The 20,075-nt window shown below is 46.9% G+C and overlaps 1 protein-coding gene across 1 annotated transcript in view; it reads right to left on the bottom strand.

Annotated features, from left to right (window-relative positions):
- The window catches only part of RRAGD (Ras related GTP binding D), a 28,976-nt gene extending 9,452 nt beyond the window's left edge, over nucleotides 1-19,524 (bottom strand). Inside the window, exons 1-3 of the mRNA XM_084782962.1 lie at nucleotides 19,185-19,524; nucleotides 5,848-6,143; nucleotides 443-642 (exon numbers count right to left, since the gene is read on the bottom strand). Of these exons, the coding sequence (XP_084639088.1) occupies nucleotides 443-642; nucleotides 5,848-6,143; nucleotides 19,185-19,329 (641 nt within the window). The 5' untranslated portion in view covers nucleotides 19,330-19,524. The remainder of the gene's footprint in view (nucleotides 1-442; nucleotides 643-5,847; nucleotides 6,144-19,184) is intronic.
- Between the last annotated feature and the right edge of the window lie 551 nt (nucleotides 19,525-20,075).

Here is a 20,075-nt window from a genome sequence, read left to right as displayed (position 1 = left end):
TCCAATTTGCAAAAATCAATGACGCATATACTATCTAATCCCACAAACAGATGGGAGAAAATTTCCTGTGAATTCCTATCCTAATGATTTTTAAGTGTCGTCTGCTTAAGATTATAAATACCATCCCATTAGCAAGAACTACTATTCAGCACCAGTTAGCATCCTGGGTGAGAGTCATGGGTTTTATTGTTTTTTCATATGAGGCAAGAAGTTTAACTTTGACAACTTATTTACAAAAGTAAAACAAACACTACTCCACCAAAAATTAGCACTTAGTCAGTGCAACGCATCTTTGATCCTAACCATGCACAAAACAGATAAAGAGGTAAGTTGTAACCCATGCCCAGCCAGCCCACACCTAGGCAGCCGTGGTGACAGAAACCCAAGCCCACTTGCTCCAACCTTTCTTAGCACCAGGACCCTAAGAGGTGTCAGCTCTTACCTCAGGTGAATTTTTTCTAATCCAGCATCCGCAAGGTCATCGTTTGCCCTCTGGTGAATATCTCTTTGGGTTTCAATTTTGTGATCGTCTGACAGACCATCCACTTTATGAATAAACACCTCAAAGTTGATATCAGTGTTCACTTTGTAGGCCCTGGTCACTGTGAGGTGGAGCCTGGCCAGTGCTTCCATATAGTCATCCTGGAACAAAGTTCATGCCTTTAGCTTTGCTTCCAGAACCTTCTATACACACTCATCACCTGGAAACACATGGCTATAATCTCTGGAAATATCTTGCCAAACTCCCAACATCCCCCACAAAAAAATTCTCACCTCACAGACTTCACAGAAACATCATGGTATGTGCCCTGAATAAGTGTTAAAAAAAAAAAAAAAAAAAAAAAAAGAATCAAGTTGTATGTATGTGTTTTTCATTCAGGGTTTTGCCATGGAGACTCATTCTGAAATTTTGCTTTATAGATGGCCCATAACATGTCATATATATGACCTGTGGATGGAAATTTCAGGGATGAGCCTCATGAACACACAGCTTGTGCCAAAGGCTGCTGTGAGGCCACAGCTATGAGTCTGTGAGTGCTGTATGCACGCCCTCCTGCATCAGACAGACCCTCACATCTGGTTACTCAGGTCTCTAAATTACTGCTAGTTTGGAAGGTATAGAGAGGTCTTATTTTTACAGAAAAAAAAAAAAGTCAGGTGCAGTGCTGCACACCTGTAATCCCAATACTCAGGAGGCAGAGGCACGTGAACTTCTGTGAGTTCAAAGCCAGCCTGGTCTACAAAGTGAGTCAAGCACAGCCAAGACTACAAAAAGAAACCTTGTCTCGAAAAACCAAAACAAAAAACAAAGAATAAATATATAAAAAGGCCCAGGCATGGTAGTGCACACCTTTAACGCCAGCACTTGGGAGGCACAAGCAGTTGGCTCTCTGTGAGTTTGAGGCCACAGTGTGAGTTCTAGAAAGCCAAGGCTACACAGTAAGACCTTGTCTCAAAAAACAAACAAATATAGATAGATGATAGATAGATAGATAGATAGATAGATAGATAGATAGATAGATAGATAGAGGGGAGGGAAAGAGAGAGAGAGAGAGAGAGAGAGAGGGTGGGGGGGAAGGACAGACTCTAGAGGACTTTATAACATCTACCCAAGCTATCGCTTGTCTCCGTTATGACCGTAAACCTGGAATATACACAAAACTCAGATAGCAAAAAGTAGGGAGTGTTTGTTTCTGTGGGGTGGGATTTGTATTCTGCATTTGGTTGGTTTTTGGTTTTTTTGGAGGAATGGGTTTGGTTTTTCAAGACAGGGTTTCTCTGTGTAGTCCTGGCTGTCCTGGACTCACTTTGTAGACCAGGCTGGCCTCAGATTCAGAGTGCTCTGCCTCCCAAGTACTAGGATTAAAGGTGTGTGCCACCATGCCTGGCTTGCATTTGTTTACTCTCCAAATTTTATCAATAAAAAAAATGAAGCCTTAGTTTGTAAATGAGTTAAAATATTGAACATAGGAAAAGGAAACTAAGAGGAGACAAAAATGACAATGGATCCCGTCTCATCTTCGTGCTCTGAACAGTGTGACAGGGGGACACAGTGGACAGCAGGCCAGGGACTGAGCATTAAAACCTAAAGTACCACCCAAAAGCTCCCAGTATATGAAGTTCTGGCAAGGCGGATAATCCACAGGCATAAGAGCACATCTGTGGCTGCCTGGGGCTGGGTCCTGGGGGACAGTGTGTGACATGGCCCCAGGGAGCCTGAGGGCGGGAAGGCTCTGCATCTTCAAAGTCAAGTGGTAACCTGGGAGATAGGATTGTAGCCCTTTGCTGGGCGCACGCCCTTAATCCCAGCACGTGGAAGGCAGAGGCCGGCTGATCACTGTGGGTTGGAGGTCAGCCTGGTCTACAAAGCTAGTTCAGGACAGCCAAGGTTACACAGAGAAACCCTGCCTCAAAAAAATAAAAAATAAAAAATAAAAATATAAAAAACAAACAAAACAAAATTGTAGCCCCTTAAGTATATACTTAAAAGAAGTGTAATCTCCTGCAGGGAAATTACATCTCAAACATGTTGTGGCTTATATCTCTCTCATTTCTTCCTTCCTTTCTTTCTTTTGTTTGCTGATTTTGTTTTTTCAAAACAGTATTTCTTGGTATAGCAGGCCTGGCTGTCCAGGACTCACTTTGTAGTCCAGGCTGGCCTTGAACTCACAGCGATCCGCCTGCCTCTGCCTCCCGAGTGCTGGGATTAAAGGTGTGCACTGCGACAGTTCAGCTGTTTGTTGTGCTGTGTGTGGAGTTTTTGTTTTGTTTTGGTTTTTGGCTTATATTTTTAATTATGGAGAAAACTCACTTTTAGGGGAAGGTCTGTGAGCAAAGCTGCCCAATATTCAAAAAAAATACTAGACTATATCACTCTAAACACCCTGTTAAGTTGATAAAAACGACCTGATCACACTTTACATTAACAAACTTTTTTTGGAGATAGGGCCTCTTCACATGGCCCTGGCTGTCCTGGAACTCACTATGTAGACCAGGTTGACCTCAAACTCACAAGAGATCCACCTGCCTCTGCCTCCCAAGTGCTGGGATTAAAGGGGTGTCACCACACCCGGCTTACACTAGCAGATGATATAGCCTTAATGACTGGAGGAGGCTGGAGGATGGCTCAGCAGCTAGAGCGTATACTGTTCTTGCGGAGGCCTCAGGTTCAATTCCCAGCACCCAGTGGGGCGGCTCACCACCACCACCTCTAACTTCAGACCCAGGGGCCCTGGCACCCTCTTCTGGCCTCCTTGGGCACCTGCACAACAGAGGATTACAGATGCTTAACCCCTACCATTATGTTGTTTTTTTCCCTGTGTGTGTGTGTGTGTGTGTGTGTGTTCCATGCACACTGAGACACATGTAACCATGATCAAAAATAAAATAAACAATGTCAAGTAAAAATAAGGAACTGCACCTATTTGGGGCTAAATTACAGCCATATCACAAAATGCCTTAGACAGTCTTGCACTGGAGCCGCTACACAGCACAGCACAGTATCTGGTTGGAATCCACCCACCCACAGGCAGCTACTTACACAACTACAGAATCGGCATGGATGAGGGAGGGAAGATGGAGTTCGCACCCTGTACTGTGCACACACTAGCCACTCCCCTGTGCCTCAAGCCTCTGATTTATGGTGCTGGCAGAGAGACAGGAGGACAGGGGAGAAAGGACTGGAAACACGTCAGTACAAGCTGACATGTTTCCAGTCCTTTCTCCCTGCCCAACTGATTCTCAGGCAGAGCCTTCTTCAGCTAGCCTCCAGAAGGCTGAAGAAAACTCTGACCAGGTTCTCAGCCCAGCCTCCCAGAGAATGGAACCCACACACAAGTGGGAGGACCAGGAAAGCGGCTCCCAAAAGCCGCAGGCACCCGAAGGGTCTGTGCACAGGCTTTGAGTGGATCTAGATGCACTAGATCACAGGCCAGGCATCTACCCTCTACAGACTTCCCCTGGAGGAAGAAGGTATCCCTCAGAGCCCTGTTGTCAGAACTGGTTATGCTGTACAGCCTCCTGGAGCAGATGCCTCCCTAAAGACGTTACTTTGTATTACACATACCCTGGAAGGCTGACTGGACTGCTGAGGCAGTTCACTCCTGGGAAACCCTCCAGCTGACACCAGTCACAGGCTCCTGAAGGCCCCAGCCCCACGCCCGCTCCCGGCATGGTCAGCCTGAGCCCCCTTCCTCCTCTTCCCACTGAGTCCAGTTAGAGAGGATGGAGGAACGGCTCCTGGCTGAGGAGTGAAGCCCTCACCAATCAGTGGCACCCTATCCTTCGTTAACAACCAATCTGAAGGAGGACTTACACAGATCTATCAGAAAGCTACTAAAAATAACTTTTATGACAGATAACTAGGAAATGTAGGAGATACAACTCAGAAGGATTTTATATTACTGAGTAAATGCTACGACAAAACCCACCCTGTGTGAATACATTTCCCAGTACTCACGGCCATAGGGGCAAAAACAAAAAACAAAAAAAAAAAAGGAACTGGTTATTCAAACACAGACGTGAACTGTGGAAAAAAACATTAAATATCCATCTTTCTAGAAGATACCTACCTCGAATTTTCATAGTCATCTACAAAGTACATAAAACAGTTATAGTGATCAAGTACATACTGCCAGTAATAAGTTGATTCAAGGGCTAGAGAGATGGCTCCGTGGTTAGGAGCACTCGTTGCTCTTTCAGAGGACCCGGGTTCAATTCTCAGCACCTCCATGGCAGATGGTAACTGTCTAAAACTCCAGGTTCAGGGGATCTAACATCCTCTTCTAGCGTCTGCAGGCACCAGGTATACAAGTTGTTTACAGACATGGAATCTCTTGTGTCTGTATGGAAGATGAAAAGCTAACAGCCTAAGCCGGGCTTGGTGGCGCACGCCTTTAATCTCAGCACTCGGGAGGCAGAGGCGGGTGGATCACTGTGAGTTCGAGGCCAGCCTGGTCTACAAAGCGAGTCCAGGACAGCCAAGGCTACAGAGAGACCCTGTCTCGAAAAACCAAAAAAAAAAAAAAAAAAGAAAGAAAGGAAAAGAAAAGCTAACAGCCTATAGCGGAGGAGGAAACAGGAGGTGGGGCATCCAGTAGGCAGAAAGGATTCTAGGATTGAGCCAGGCTCGGGAGATTCGGCCAGCAAGGTGTGAGGAGGACAGATGCATGGCTCCTGAGCAGAGGGAAGCAGCCTCGTGGCAGAACGTAGATTAGTGTAAATGGGTTATTTTAAGTTATGAGCTAGTCAGAGAAGAACCTAGCTATATGGCCTAGGTATCTATAAAAATATTTTGAGTCTCATGAATCATTATTCCAAGAACTTGGGGCCGAGAGGAAAAACCACAGCAAGGCATAGGCAAAACAACACTTTGATTCAGAAGAAAACTTTTCACCCAGAATTGTATCTACTTAGAAAGTAAACATTGTAAAATGTACCCTTCTAAGTAAATTGCTGCTGCAGAGAACCTGTCATCCCACATGTCCTCTGTGATCTGGCCTACATCTGTGAGGTTAAGTGTGTTTGGACTGGACAGAAGCCTTTTCCTCTGCTATAAAAGCTGAGGGCTCTAAGAAATCCTTGCTTGATAGTAAGGTGCACTGTAGATTTCAAAACTTAAACCACCGGACCAGCAGGATGACAACTTGAGCACAAAGTGCAGGACAGAAGACTCTGGAGAGATGCCCTCTGCCTCCTAACACACACACACACACACACACACACACACACACACACACACACACACACACCCCATGGTAGACACATGCTTACACACACCTCCGTATGTACACGGCATACACACACACGTGGGGAGGTAGGCGCTGCCTGTGGTGAAACAGCACGTACCTGGGAGTCGATGACAAAGATCAGGGCTCCTGTTCCCCGGAAGATCATCTCATAGTCAAATGTAGGGTCAAAAAAGTCAATCTGCCCCGGGAAGTCCCAGATCTGGAAGTTAACAAAGGAGCTGTTGGAGACGTCTTCCCTACAGATCTTGTTGGTGCTCTCCAGGAACAGCGTCTCACTCGGGGACATTTTGTGAAAGACGACTTTCTGTATGGACGACTTGCCGCTCCTCCTGAGACCCATGAGCAGGATTCTGGGCTTCACCTCAGTGCTGAAGGGGTCGCTGAAGTCCAGAACTGGAGAGAACACAAGCCAGGACGAGGTGAGTCGTCACCAGGAGCTAACTGGCAGTCTCCCCTCCACCTCAGCCGGTCTATACTCAGACACTACGCTTCCCAACAGTGTCACCTCTACCACCATTCATGAGAGGAAGAGTATGGGGGGCACGAGAACCTTAAAAACTGCCCTAACTCCCTCATACATGCCGGTGCATGGCTCAGTATCTCAAGGAGGAGCTCTGGAAAACAAAAAAGCAGAGGCTTCCTGGAGCTTACTGCCTGAAAAAGGATTCACGTCTTGAGGCATGCCCTCTTCTACGTGGTCGTCAGAGCATCTATGCACTAACGAGATACATACGCCTGGTAACCTGCTGACTAGTGCCTCCACAGGCCTCAAAGCCTAGGACACAGGCACAGACCAGAGATCTCTTATTCAGACTGGGAGAGAACACATGAGATCAGGATCTCTCTCACAGGCCTGCCCACTTCAGCCTAGTCACCTGGTAAGGGAACCACAGGGAGTTACTAACATTTAAATTAAATGGGGCTGAGCCAGGCGTTGGTGGCGCACGCCTTTAATCCCAGCAGATCACTTTGAGTTCGAGGCCAGCCTGGTCTACAAAGCGAGTCTAGGACAGCCAAAGCTACACAGGGAAACCCTGTCTAGAAAAACAAAAATAAATTAATAAATTAATTAATTAATTAAATGGGGCTGGAGAGATGGCCCAGTGGTTGTCCTTCCTTCCTTCCTTCCTTTATTCTTTCTTTTGGTTTTTCCAGACAGAGTTTCTCTGTGTAGCTTTGGCTATTCTGGAACTAGCTCTGTAGACCAGGCTAGCCTTGAACTCACAGAAATCCACCTGCCTCTGCCTCCTGAGTGCTGGGACTAGGACTGGGGTCAGATGGATTACTGAGCCAGTTCCAGGGATCCAATCTTTCCTTCTAGACTCTGTGCACACCACACTCACATGCACAAACCTACACTTAGACATACACCGGTATTCATAATTTTAAAAAACCAAAGTTTTCTTTTAAAAAAATCAGGTTTAAAAATCCATAAAATGTAATTGATAATGACAATAAATATTTCTCAGGACTGTTATGATAGTTAAGTAAAGTCAAGGACCTAAAATAATTAAGACTCAAGCAGGTATGGTGATACACAGCTAATCATTGCAACACCTGGGAGGCTAAGTCGGGAGTGTCTCAAGGTCTAGGCCAGCTTGAACTACATTGCATCAAGACTCATTCAGCTAAGGATGCTGGGCCAACTAGTCATCCACATGCAAAGACCCTTACCCGAGACTGCATACAGGTTAGCTCAAAAATGGACCGACACCTCAACTGAGGAGCTAAGATGTTAGCCAACATCTTGGAGGCCTTGATTAGGCAGCTGTTTCGTAGCTGTAACCATGTACAAGTTACCATAGAGGGAGGAAAGACACAAACTACACATCAAAAATTTAAAAAGAGGGACTGGGAGATGGCTCAGAGGTCAAGAGCATTGGCTGTTATTCCTGAGGTCCTGAGTTCACGGCCCTCTATAAAGGGATCTGATGCCCTCTTCTGGCATGCAAGTGTACATGCAGACAGAGCACCCATATATTAAAAAATAATAATAATTAGTTAATTAGTTAGTTAGTTAGTTAAAAACCTGGATGGTGGTGGATTCTGCCTTTAATCTCAGTACTCAGGAGGCAGAGGCAGAAGGATTTCTGAGTTCGAGGCCAGCCTGGTCTACAGAGTGAGCTCCAGGACAGCTAAGGTTACACAGAGAAACAAAAACAAAAAGCAAGCAAACAAAAAATGTAAAAGATGACCACTGGAGAGGTGGCTCAGAAGTACTTGATGCTCTTTCAGAGGACCAGAATTCAGTTCCAAGCACCTAGGCCAGGTAGCTCACAGGCAGCTTTAACTCCAGCTCCAGGGAAACTGACACTTCTTCTGACCATTTGGAAAACACCATATGCATTCCTTTTTCTTTCTTTCTTTCTTTCTTTTTTCTTTTTTGTTGTTGTTTGTTGTTTAAAAGGATTTATTTATTTATTTATTTATTTATTTTCTGTATATGAGTACACTGTCTTCTTGCACACCAGAAGAGGGTATCAGATCACATTACAGATGGTTGTGAGCCACCATGTGGCTGCTGGGAGTTGAACTCAGGACCCCTGGAAGAGCAGTCAGTGGCCTTAACCTCTGAGCCATCTCTCCAGGCCTTTCCTTTGTTTTTTTTTTTTTTTTTAGACAAGATTTCTCTGTGTAGCCTTGGCTACCCTAGACTCACTTTGTAGACCAGGCTGGCCTCGAACTCACAGCGATCCAATCTGCCTGCTTCTACCTCCCAAGTGCTCCAAGTGCTGGGATTAAAGGTGTGCACCACCACCACCTGGCTTTTTTTTTTTTTAATTCAAGACAGGGTTACTCTGTATATCCTTGGCTGTTCTAGAACTCCCTCTGTGGACAAGGGTGGCCTTGAACTCACTGAAATCCACTTGCCTCTGCCTCCCAAGTGCTGGATTAAAGGCATGGGCCAACACTGCCTGGTCTAAGCAACTTTTTTTTTTTAATTAAAGAAAATGAAAAGACCACCAACATAATGGATGAAAACATTTGTGAATCATTGTGTGGCAAGGTTCTAGCTTCTGCAATGAATGAAGAGCAAACTTTCCTAGTAAAACCCAAAAGAAAAGGGGCCAAGGATCTAAACGTCTCTCCAGAGAAGATGCATACACATCACTATATCCTTATTATCTAATGAGCATAGGAATACATGCCCCCCATTATCAGCCACTGCAGAAACTTGTCAGACCGTGAGAGAGAAGCAGGACAGAGAGAAACCAGTGTCGGGAAGGGGCAGAGAGATGGACACTGCTGTTGAAAATGTAAAATGGAACATCCTCCAAAGCTTAAATATGGAGCTACAATAAGGCCTATTGATAGGAATATACTTTTAAAAGGGACATATGCAAAGCCAGGTGCAGTGGTGCACTCCTGAAGTCCCAGCCCTCGGGAGGCAGAGGCAGGAGGATTGCTGTGAGTTCGAGGCCAGCCTGGTCTCCAAGGGGAGTCCAGGACAGCCAAGGCTACAAAGAGAAACCCTGTCTCAAAAAACAAAAGCAAACAACAACAAAAAACCCAAACCAACCAAAATACACACACAAAGAACATATGCAGCCAGACTTAATGGCACACATCTTTAACCTCAGCACTCAGGAGGCAGAGGCAGGCAGATATCTTGTGAGTTCGAGGCTAGCCAGATCTGTATAATAAGAGTCTCTCTTCCCCCGCCCCCTCGCTTCTCCACAAACACCAAATACTTGAATTTTTACATATGGACTTTGAGACCAGGTCTCACTATGTCCTGGCTGTCCTGGAACTCATTAGACCAGGCTGGCCTCAAACTCAAGAGATCCTTCTGCCTCTACATTCTGGTGCTGAGATCAAAGGTGTGTGCCACCATGCCTAGCTATGAGAGTCAGTCTGTCTCTCTCTCTCTCTCTCTCTCTCTCTCTCTCTCTCTCTCTCTCTCTCACACACACACACACACACACACACACACACACACACACACACACACACACAAATGCCCAAAAACCTGTACATGAATGTTCACTAACAATAGCCAAAAAAACAGGCACAGCTTAAAGCCCATCAATCCGTAAATGAATAGAATGTGACATATTTATATAATGGAATACTAATGAGCCATGAAAAAGGACTAGCGTGTTGATTCAAGGTACAATAGGAATAAACTTTGAAAACATTGCACTGTGCAAAGAAAACAGAAAGAATGGTTACATAGCATATAATTCCATCAAATGAAGCAATTAGACAGACAAATCTACAAAGATTAGTGGTTGCCAGGATACTATTGAATTTATTATTGGTAGTAACTGTGTATCTTCCAAACACAGTAAGCAACACACTGTAAAGGGACAGGTACAAATACAGAATGCAGAGTACACCTGAGGCACTAGGTTCCTTTCCAAATCACTGAGCACACACACAGGACTGCCATGACAAGTCTGCCTCAGGAAATTAGAGCATGGACTTAGGTCACATGTTAGTGCCTTTGCAAGCTGAATCCCTAAAAGATGGAGAAAGGGTGTGCATTAGAAATAGTAGCTGAGGGCTTGGAGAGGTGGCTCAGAGGTTAAGAACACTGATTGCTCTTCCAGAGGTCCTGAGTTCAATTCCCAGCAACCACATGGTGGCTCACAACCATCTATAATGTGATCTGGTGCCCTCTTCTGGTGTCCAGGGGTATGTGCAGGCAGAGCACTGTATACATAATAATAAATAAATATATTTTAAAAAGTAGCTGAACAAATAGATGCACATGGAAAACCAAGACCAAAGTACAACTCAACGCTATGAGAACTCCCTAGGCAATCCAGAGACGGGCGGAAGGAGCCTGCAGGCTTGGAGACCCGCAGTGTGGCAGCTCTCACTACAGAGCATGGGGCCCAGAGCCATCTGAGGCAGACGCTGCCATCTCCCTCCCAGACATTTCCTCAGATGCTGAACACGTGAGTAGTGTTAAGATTCAAGTGCTGCTTACAGAAGAGAATATAGGCTCAACAAATGGAAGAAGCTAGTTTACCCAAAGAATCAGAACAGACCCCCAAGTTACAAGGATGGAAACTAAAGAAAACAATGACAGTCTCAGAGAATGAACCATCCAGGAAAGGGTCATAGGGATATGGACGTTAAAATGCTGTGAGGACAAGGCAGACAGGATGAAAGCTGCTCTCAATACCCGGAAGGGGGGCAAGAACGAACTGGTGACGAGGAAGAAAGGCCCAGAAGGTGTAAAATAACCCTTACTGGCATCACCTGTGAGACTCAACAGTCCCACTATGTACCAGAGAAGTTCCCGGAAGGGCAGGGCCAAGCCAAAAGTGTCTATAAGCTCAGGAAGGGGCGAGTTCGAGGCCAGCCTGGTCTACAAAAGGATAGCTAGGGCTGCACACAGAAACCTTGTCTCAAAAAACAAAAACAAACACACAAATAACAATTCTCAAGAAGGATCTGTGTGGAGGACTCAGACATTGCTCTAAGGGCTGGGGAAGCAGGGCTTGTAGTACAAGCATGAGGACCCAAATCTGACCCTAGAACTTATATAATGGGGGAGGGGGTGGGGGGGGCGCTGAAGAAATGGCTCAGAGGTTAAGAGCACCTGCTGTTCTTCCAGAGGTCCTGAGTTCAACTCCCAGCAACCATGTGGGGATCTGATGCCCTCTTCTGGCATGCAGGTATACATATAGATAGGGCACTCATTAAATTAAAAGGAAAAAAAAAAAAAGAAAGGGCTGGAGAGATGGCTCAGTGGTTAAGAGCCCTGTCTGCTCTTCCAAAGGTCCTGAGTTCAATTCCCAGTAACCACATGGTGGCTCACAACCATCTATAATGTGATCTGATGCCCTCTTCTGGCGTGCAAGCTAACATACAGGCAGAGCACTGTATACATAATAAATAAATCTTTAAAAAAAAAAAAAAAAGACCTTGTAACAGGCCTGGCAAAGAGGAAGAGACACTTGTGTCTGTCAGTCTGACTATCAGACTATTCAAACAGTGGACCCTGAAGAAAAGGGAATTTCCCCAGCCTCATGCTGGGAGAAGGAAAGGGTTCCAGTCAGAGGAGGAACTTGGCTCTAGATTTCACACAGCTCTACCACTCTGTCAGGATGGGACTGCAACCTGGACAATGTAGGGTCAATGCTGGGCAGGGCCATACCTCGATAAGACTGCTCATACATGTATATCCTTGGACATTTATTTAAATTTTAATCATATTTCAGGACCAAGAAGAGACAGACTTGGGGGACTCTGCTGGATCTCTAGGGTTTTTTCTTTTTTAAGATGTATGTATGTATGTATGTATGTATACAGTGTCGTGCCTGCACGTATCCCTGAAGGCCAGAAGAGGGCACTAGATCTCATTACAGATGGCCATGAGGAACCATGTGGTTGCTGGGGATTGAACTGGTGGCCTCTGGAAGTGTCTGCTGAATCTCCTTGTCTCTCTTCACTTTGTGGCCACACTGAACACATTACTTTCTGCCTTCCACTTTTAATTTGGCTCTTTTATTTAGCTCACTGAGGACAGGTGGAGCACAGGTTGTGACTCCAAAGACCGAAACCCACATGCAAAAGTGGGGTGTGAGTGGGGCACAGCAGTGCACACTTTAATCTCAGCACTCAGGAAGCAGAGGCAGGTGAGTTTGAGGCCAGCCTGGTCTACATAGAGTTCCAGGACACCCAGGGCATCATAGACCTTGTCTTACATTTAAAAAAAATATATTTTTTAAAGTAGGATATGATGGTGGCCTGCATTATAACCCCATAGCTGTGGTGGTGAAGACAAAGCCTGGTGCTCACAGCCCAGTCAGCCCAGTCTATTTGGTGACTTCCAGGCCAAGTGAGAGAGCCTATCTCAAAAGACAAGGCACCACCGAGCGTGGTGGCACATGCGTTTAATCCCAGCACTTGAGAGGTAGAGGCAGGTAGATCAATGTGAGTTCAAAGCCAGCTTGGTCTACAGAGTGAGTTCAGGACAGCCAAGGCTACACAGAGAAACCTTGTCTTGAAAAACAAAACAAAACAAAACAAAAAGACAAGGCACCTGAGGAATGACACTCAACATTGGCCTCTGACCTTCACACACACGTGCATGCATACTTACACATATATGAAACACACACACGTGCATGCATACTCACACATATATGAACACACACACACACACACACACACACACGTGCATGCATACTCACACATATATGAACACACACACACACCTTCATGTCTGGAGCTCAGCCATTAGATCACTTATTGCTTTTACAGACAAACCAGGTTTAATTCTCAGCAGCCACATAATGGCTCACAGCCATCTACAGCTCTAGTTCTAAGAGATCCAATGAGTTCTTCTGATTTCCATGGGCACCAGGCACGCATGCAGTGCACATGCAGGCAAAACACTCACACACACATAAAAAAAAAAAAGAATGAGCCAGGTGTGGTGGTGCACACCTTTAATCCCAGCATGCAGGGAGGCAGAGGCAGACTGCCCAGGTAAATTACCATGGACAGAAACACAGCAGCAGTCCATCTGCTATCTGTTCCCACCCAAAACCAAGACAGCCCAGCTGTTGAGGCAGACTAATAAAGACCCTAGAGGACCCTGCCAAGGAACAGCAATTAGAAAGGAGTCACCTAGCAGGGGTATCATCAGTCCTTAACTTTTCAAAAGCAGCCAGCAGCCAGCAGAGCCCTGCCCAAACCAAACAGCCTTGCAAAGAGAAGACAGGTTTGTGCCATGAGCACAGGGCTCCTAAAGACTGTGCCTGGCTGACCTGTGGCGAGTGCTCAGGACAGAAAAAATGCGAGTGGAGGGTCAGGGCGCTCTTCACACAGTGCAGCCCAGGCTCCTGGAATCTAGGGCAGTGGTTCTCAGCAATCCCAATGCTTCCCCACTTTCATGCAGTTCCTCATGTTGTGGTGACCCCCAACCATTTAATTATTTCATTGCTACTTCATAACTGTAATTTTTCTGCTGTTATGAGTCATAATGCAAATATCTGATATGCAGGGTATCTAATTTGCAACCCCTGTGAAAGGGTCCTTCAACCCCTAAAGGGGTCTTGACCCACAGGTTGAGAATTGCTAGTGTTAGTTCACAATCGATCCACTAGCCTGTCTCTGGGTTGCCTAGCAACCTCTGACATCAGTACCTGCCACCAGGTGTGTGCCAGATGCACTTCAGCTGCACACCAGATATACAGGACTGGCCTGTCACTGCACTCTCTCTTCTCTTGCATTCTCTGCCTGTCCCTGTCTGTCTGTCTGTCTCCCTCACTGCTCTCACACTGTCTGTCTGTCTGTCTCTGTCTCTCTCTGCCCTCATGGCTACTCAGACTATATCTTTTCTCTCTCTCCTCCCCCCCCCCGCCCCCGCCCCCTTTTCCACAGTAAACTTCCTTGTACCACACCTGTTGCACGGAGTGTAGTTTATATATCATAACAGCTAGTCTAGGAGTTCTCCCTGAGGGAACAGGGAGGTTCTCTGCATCAACTCTGGCTCCTGACAGTTGAGTCCTTTGAGGCTAGTCTCTGAAGTTGAAGGCCAGGCTGTTCTACAGAGCAAGTTTCAAGCCAACCATGACTCCATGGTGAGACTCTGTCTCACAAACTTAAGATAAAAAAAAGTTCTATGTAGAAACAAAATCTTTTAGAAAACTCTCTCAAATCATATTAATGAGAAGCTTAAAAAACAAGACTGAATATTTAAATATATATGCATATATATGTATATCCAATTATGTCTCTAATGTGTTGTGATTTACCAGTGCTTCCTATAAAGAGGAAGTGTTGTTAGAAACTTTTGAAGGCTGCTTTTTTTTCCCCTAAAAAAATTACTTATTTAATGTATGAATGTGCATGTACACCCACAGGCCAGAAGAGGGCATCAGATGACATTATAGATGGTTGTGACCCACCATGTGGTTGCTGTGAATTGAACTCAGGACCTTTAGAAGAACAGCCAGTGCTCTTAACCACTGAGCCATCTCTCCAGCCCCCGAAGGCTGCTTTTATATAAACCTCTTCTACACACTGAGAAACAAGTGGCAATCCTTCTTGGAGATCTACAAGAAGAGAATCAAACCAGCTTCTCAAATGCACTGATCCAGGAGTGAACAGTCCATCTGAGTCACAGCAAAGCTAAGAAAAGCCACTGTCAACAAGGAGCTTTATAAGGTTTGACAGAGGAGAGGGAATTTTTTTTTAATTTTAATTTTTTAAATTAAATAAATTTATTTTGAAGGGGTGAGGGACTGGGGCTGTGAGTTTGGATCCTCACAATCTACTTGCAGCAGATGCAATACTGTGCATCTGTATCCCAGCGAACTCCTGGGAGGTGGATGGGAGGCTGAGCCACTGAAACCCCCAGAGACCCCAGACCCCACCACTATAACAAGTCAGGATGTCTCAAATAATGAAGAAGGCAGGGACTGATACTTGAGGCTGTCCAGGATAGATATACTTTTATTAAACACACTTTTATTAAACAGGACAAAAGATACAAAAAGAATAAAGGAAGTAGAAACAAGACCTAACTTAGGAGGCAAGACTGCCCTGCAGGGCCGTGGGATTGAGGCTAGTCTGAAACAAAGTGACACCTGCGACAGAGACACAGACTCTCCCAGAGACAGGATGCACTTTCAAACTCAGAGTCCATCGCTTATCTAGAACTTGCTTTATGCTTCCTTGCCTTTCAATTACATCGCCATATGTCAGTTCTAACAAGATGGGAGAGATATGTAAAAAGAATACAGCGCCAGGTGTTTTTCAGGCCTTGAACTGGTGATCCTTGCGCCTGTCTTTGGAGAGCTGAGGTTACAAGCTTGTATCACCACACCCAGCCTATTAACAGCTAGTAGGTGGGACCTGGGCGACTCAGGGAGTGTCACCACCAGCTCACCCAATGGTGACTACACTGTCACTTCCTCCAAGGGGCACAGACCAGATTCAGGGACACTATCTTCATCAAGTTTCCCCCTAAAAATTGGGGCTTTAGGGAAAACCTTTTATTTTCTGACTAGATGATGAGGGAAACAGATAAAGGGGCTATATCTTTTAATTTGTTCCTGATCAGGTTTTAAAGCACAGTAACTTACTTCAGCAAATTTAAAGTCTAGCTGTCAAAAATTCATCATCACTGATGTCATAATTATGAGTTTTGCATGGGGTGCTGAGGATTGAAACCAGGGGCTGGGACACCTCTAGCTCTGTGGTAGTTAGTTTCGGGGGGTGTAGTTGTGTGTGTGTGTGTGTGTGTGTGTGTGTGTGTGTGTGTGTACAGTGATGGTGCTATACACGGGTATGTGAATGCCAGGTGACCTTGTGTGCCTTCCCCATTCTATCCACCTTATTCTGCCAAAGGATCTTTCTGAACCTGCAGCTTGACAACTTGCCTAGGATGGTTGTAAGCGTCAGGGGTCCCTCTTGTCTTTCCTCCACAGGGCTGAGATTGCAGGTACATACCCCCTCCCCCAAATGGATGACGGAAATCTGAATTCAGGTCTTCATGCCTGCATAGCACGCACTTTACCCACTCTGACATATCTCTACCTCCTGTTCAATTGTTTTTAATTCCTTTTTAAAAAGATTTATTCAGCACTCAGGAGGCAGAGGCAGGCGGATTGCTGTGAGTTCAAGGCCAGCCTGGTCTACACAGTGAGTCCAGGACAGCCAAGGCTACACAGAGAAACCCTGTCTCAAAAAACAAAAAACAAACAAAAAGATGTATTTATTATTTATACAGTATCCTACCTGCATGTGTGCCTGCCGGCCAGAAGAGGGCGCCAGATACCATTATAGATAGTTGTGAGCCACCACGCGGTTGCTGGGAATTGAACACAGGACCTCTGGAAGAGCAGCCAGTGCTCTTATCCTCTGAGCCATCTCTCCAGCCTGGTTTTAAATGATTTTCTCATTGTTCCCAATCTAGAGTTTTATTTGGGGCAGCATTTGAAGATGAGTCTTGCCTAACTGTCATTAACTACACGAGAGAAGGGTTGAAAAGCGCCTAAGTCAGTCCTTATCAAAACCAAGCTGCTTGAAAAGTCCTGCTGTTCATGAATAAAATATGGAGCGGGAGCCTTAAGTCCCACCTTAGCTGCACTACACTTTCAAGCTTCCCACACATGGTAAACCTCACAGGGCACTAAGGTCAAAGAGCAGATGGGGCCTCCATGCATCACACAGACTGCGGCAGTGGGAGCCCTGCTTGCCATTTTCAGTCGACATTTTCTTGCACAGCTTGGGACAAACTGCCTTAACTAGCAATGCTAGCCTGTCCTACATTCCACTCCTAGGTCCCCAGCACCAGAGAGTACTGACCCTCCTGGGGAAAATCCCTGACCTCCATTGAATACAGGCACTATGTGTTAGAAAGGGGGAAGGGTTCACTAGTGTGTTGCTCGTGTCATCTCCATCTTTTCTCAGACCAAAGAAGCCCTTGCTTTCCACACCCCTACCTCTTAAACTTGGGAGCAGATAACTGCATTCTTTACCAAAATCTAAAAGGAGCATGTACTACAGAAATGGATGGGTCAGCGTTAAAGCACTTGATGCTCTTCCAGAGCACCTATGCTGGGTGGCTCCAGGAGATCCTCTTCTGGGGCACCTGGATACATGCAAACACACACACACACACACACACACACACACACACACACACACACACACACACACACCTTAAAACAAAACCCAGCCAGCCTTCAGAAGGAAACAGAGCAAGAAGTCTAAATTCTTGGCTTCCCCTCCCCCAGTCCCAGCTGAAGGGCGGTGGGGGTGGGGGTCCAGAATCGGTTGCAGGAAGTGCCGGCAGTAGAAGGCAGATTTTCTAATTGAGATTCTGCTTTAAGGCCTAAACCTCTAGACTGAAGCTAGGAAAAGAGCAGAGGTCAAAAGGTAAGTGTTCAAAGATAAAAGATCAGAGAAAGTAACAGACCACCTGTGCACGAGAGAGCGAAGCAAAGCCAGGCTTCAGCAGTGTTTGCCGGGTCAGAAATTAACGAGCACGCTTCTCACCACGTGAACATACTGTACCCTTTTATAGCAAGATTCCAGGATTCCGCCCGACCCGGGAACTCCCAATGGGGAGTTTATTACTGAAGTCATCAAAACATTGCTGCAGGCAGATTTGCGTTTGGATTAACAGCACTGGGAGCCTCCCGTTCTGGGCTCCGGGAAAGCCTCTGTTTCAGGAATTCTTTCCCTCCGGCAAGGCTTTACTTTCACTTCAAATTTTGCCAAGACGAATTTCAAAAGTGTCTCCAAGCACTTCAATAAAGACAGCAGTGAAATAGACAGGCTCTGTCCCTTCCCTGTAAAACTCCCTGGCTCCCAGGCAAGTATCAAATTACTGGCTTTTCCCTCTAAAATAGGGTCTCCTTTCTCTCTCTAAACTACCACACAATAGGTGGCTATTATGCAACCGCCTTTTCAAATACCTTGCAAATACATCCCCATTCAGACTTTCTCTACGAGGATCTAACTGTTATAGTCTTAACAAATGCTATTTAAGTAATAGTAAAGTGACTGAGCAATTTAATTAAAAAAAAAAAACGTGGCCGAGTGACCCACTGTGGGACCAATTAAAAGCAGAAGCGGGAACGGCACAGGTGCTCACACCAGTTTAAACAATGGAGAATCAGAAAAGAACCCCGGTAGAAAGGCGACTGGGAAAGCTGTTTCTCATCTGCCAGGCTCAAGGCTTAGTTAACTTTATCCCCTTTCTGATTCACTGAAGTAGTACCTGCCAGATGCACGATCAAAACTGTCTTCTGAGAAAGGCTTTGTACAGAGAATTTAAAGTTCAGTGGATTCTCAATAAAAGTTATTTAAACTCCTGTCACGGGCACTTTCACTGTTCACAGTTTCCTCAGTGTGAGCATTAAAGAGACCAGTCCTTTCTCTGGGATGTTTACAACCTACATGGAGAATGTTAACAGCCCATCCAACTGACCTTTTAAAGTGACCTTCTGCTTTTGTGGGCTTCCCCTCCCCCTTTAAAAACAAAACAAAACAAAAACACATTCTAGAAATCCTAAACTGAACTTCTTTGTGTCTCAGAAATGAAATGCAGGCAGCCCCCATCCGAAGGGATAACTCCGGCACCTTCAGCAAGAAACAGTTAGCTTCAGTGGTCAAGGATCGCTCGCCACGCGCCCACTCCCGGGTCTGATGCATTTACCCCGCGGTCTCCTGGAGACCGGGACACCACCTGCAGCGCGGGCCCCGCCCCAGCGTCCGGGTCCCACGCCGCAGACCCTCCCGTGGCCACGGCGGAGAAGAATGACACGCGCAGCTGTGGGCGACCCAGCAGGCACGCTGCCGCCGGCTGCCTCTTTTAGCTCGACATCCGACCCCGCTCCCCGCCGCCGTCTGCAGCCCGGCCGCGCCCCTCCCCCATCGCGGCGCCCTGGATCCTCACCCCCCTCCCCACGCACCGCGCCCCCGAGAGCCGCGAGCGTGCACGGCCGTCCGTCTCACCTCCCTCCTCCGGACCGCTGTCCAGCTCGGTGTCCGAGGACTCGGGCCCGTCCTCGTAGCCCGCCAGCCCCACCAGCTCATCCTCCTCCTCGTCGTCGCCGCCGTCCTCACCCTGCGGCTGCGGCTTGCCCAGCACCTGGCTCATCACGCCCACGCTCGCCTCCGAGGTCCCCCGTGGGCCGAGGCGCCTGCAGCGCCCCCGGGCCCGGCCTGGTGCGCAGGGGGGGCGGCAGCAGCGCCCAGCCCCCTCCCCGCCGCTGCTGCCGGAGGAGCCAGCCGGAGCGCGGCAGTTCTCCCCGGGAGCGCGAGGGAGCGACTGCGTGACCCGAGTCACCTGACGCTTGTCACACACACACACACACACTCACACACACACACGCACCGCCGGGCGCGCGCTCGCCGGCCGCAGCCACCGATTGCTTGGCCGGGCGCCCGCGCGGGTGTCCAGACGCTCACACGCCACCGCCCTCCCCCGCGCCTGCACGTTGTCTCTGGAAACGTGGTCCGGAGCTGCCCCCTTGCCGAGGACCACCCAGACCCTGGCGCCTGCCTTCCACTGTGCCTGTGGCTTTGTACCCTCCCAAGTGAGCTGCTCCTCCTCCACCCCCCAACAGCGTGATACTCAGACCCCCACACCGCAGCCTTATGCCATAGAGTCCCGGGGCTCAGAGAAATTCACAGTGGTGGGGTAGTTCTAACAGCAGTTGCCTCTTTAAGGTGCCTTTCAAAGGACTTCCCACCAAGAATACTCCAAAATCTACTCTACATAGACGTGTTTCCAAAGAAATCACATATCTCGTGATTTATATATAAACATACTATACTAAATAATCCCTCTGCAACTTTCGGGAAAGCTTCAGGTGTGTAACACAGTCGGGGCTTTTTTATGGC

This window comes from Acomys minous (genome assembly GCF_964271855.1).
Source record: "Acomys minous genome assembly, chromosome: 1".
NCBI lineage: Eukaryota > Metazoa > Chordata > Mammalia > Rodentia > Muridae > Acomys > Acomys minous.
The sequence above is the reverse complement of the archived record's forward strand: the minus strand, read 5'-3'. Positions and strand labels throughout refer to the sequence as shown.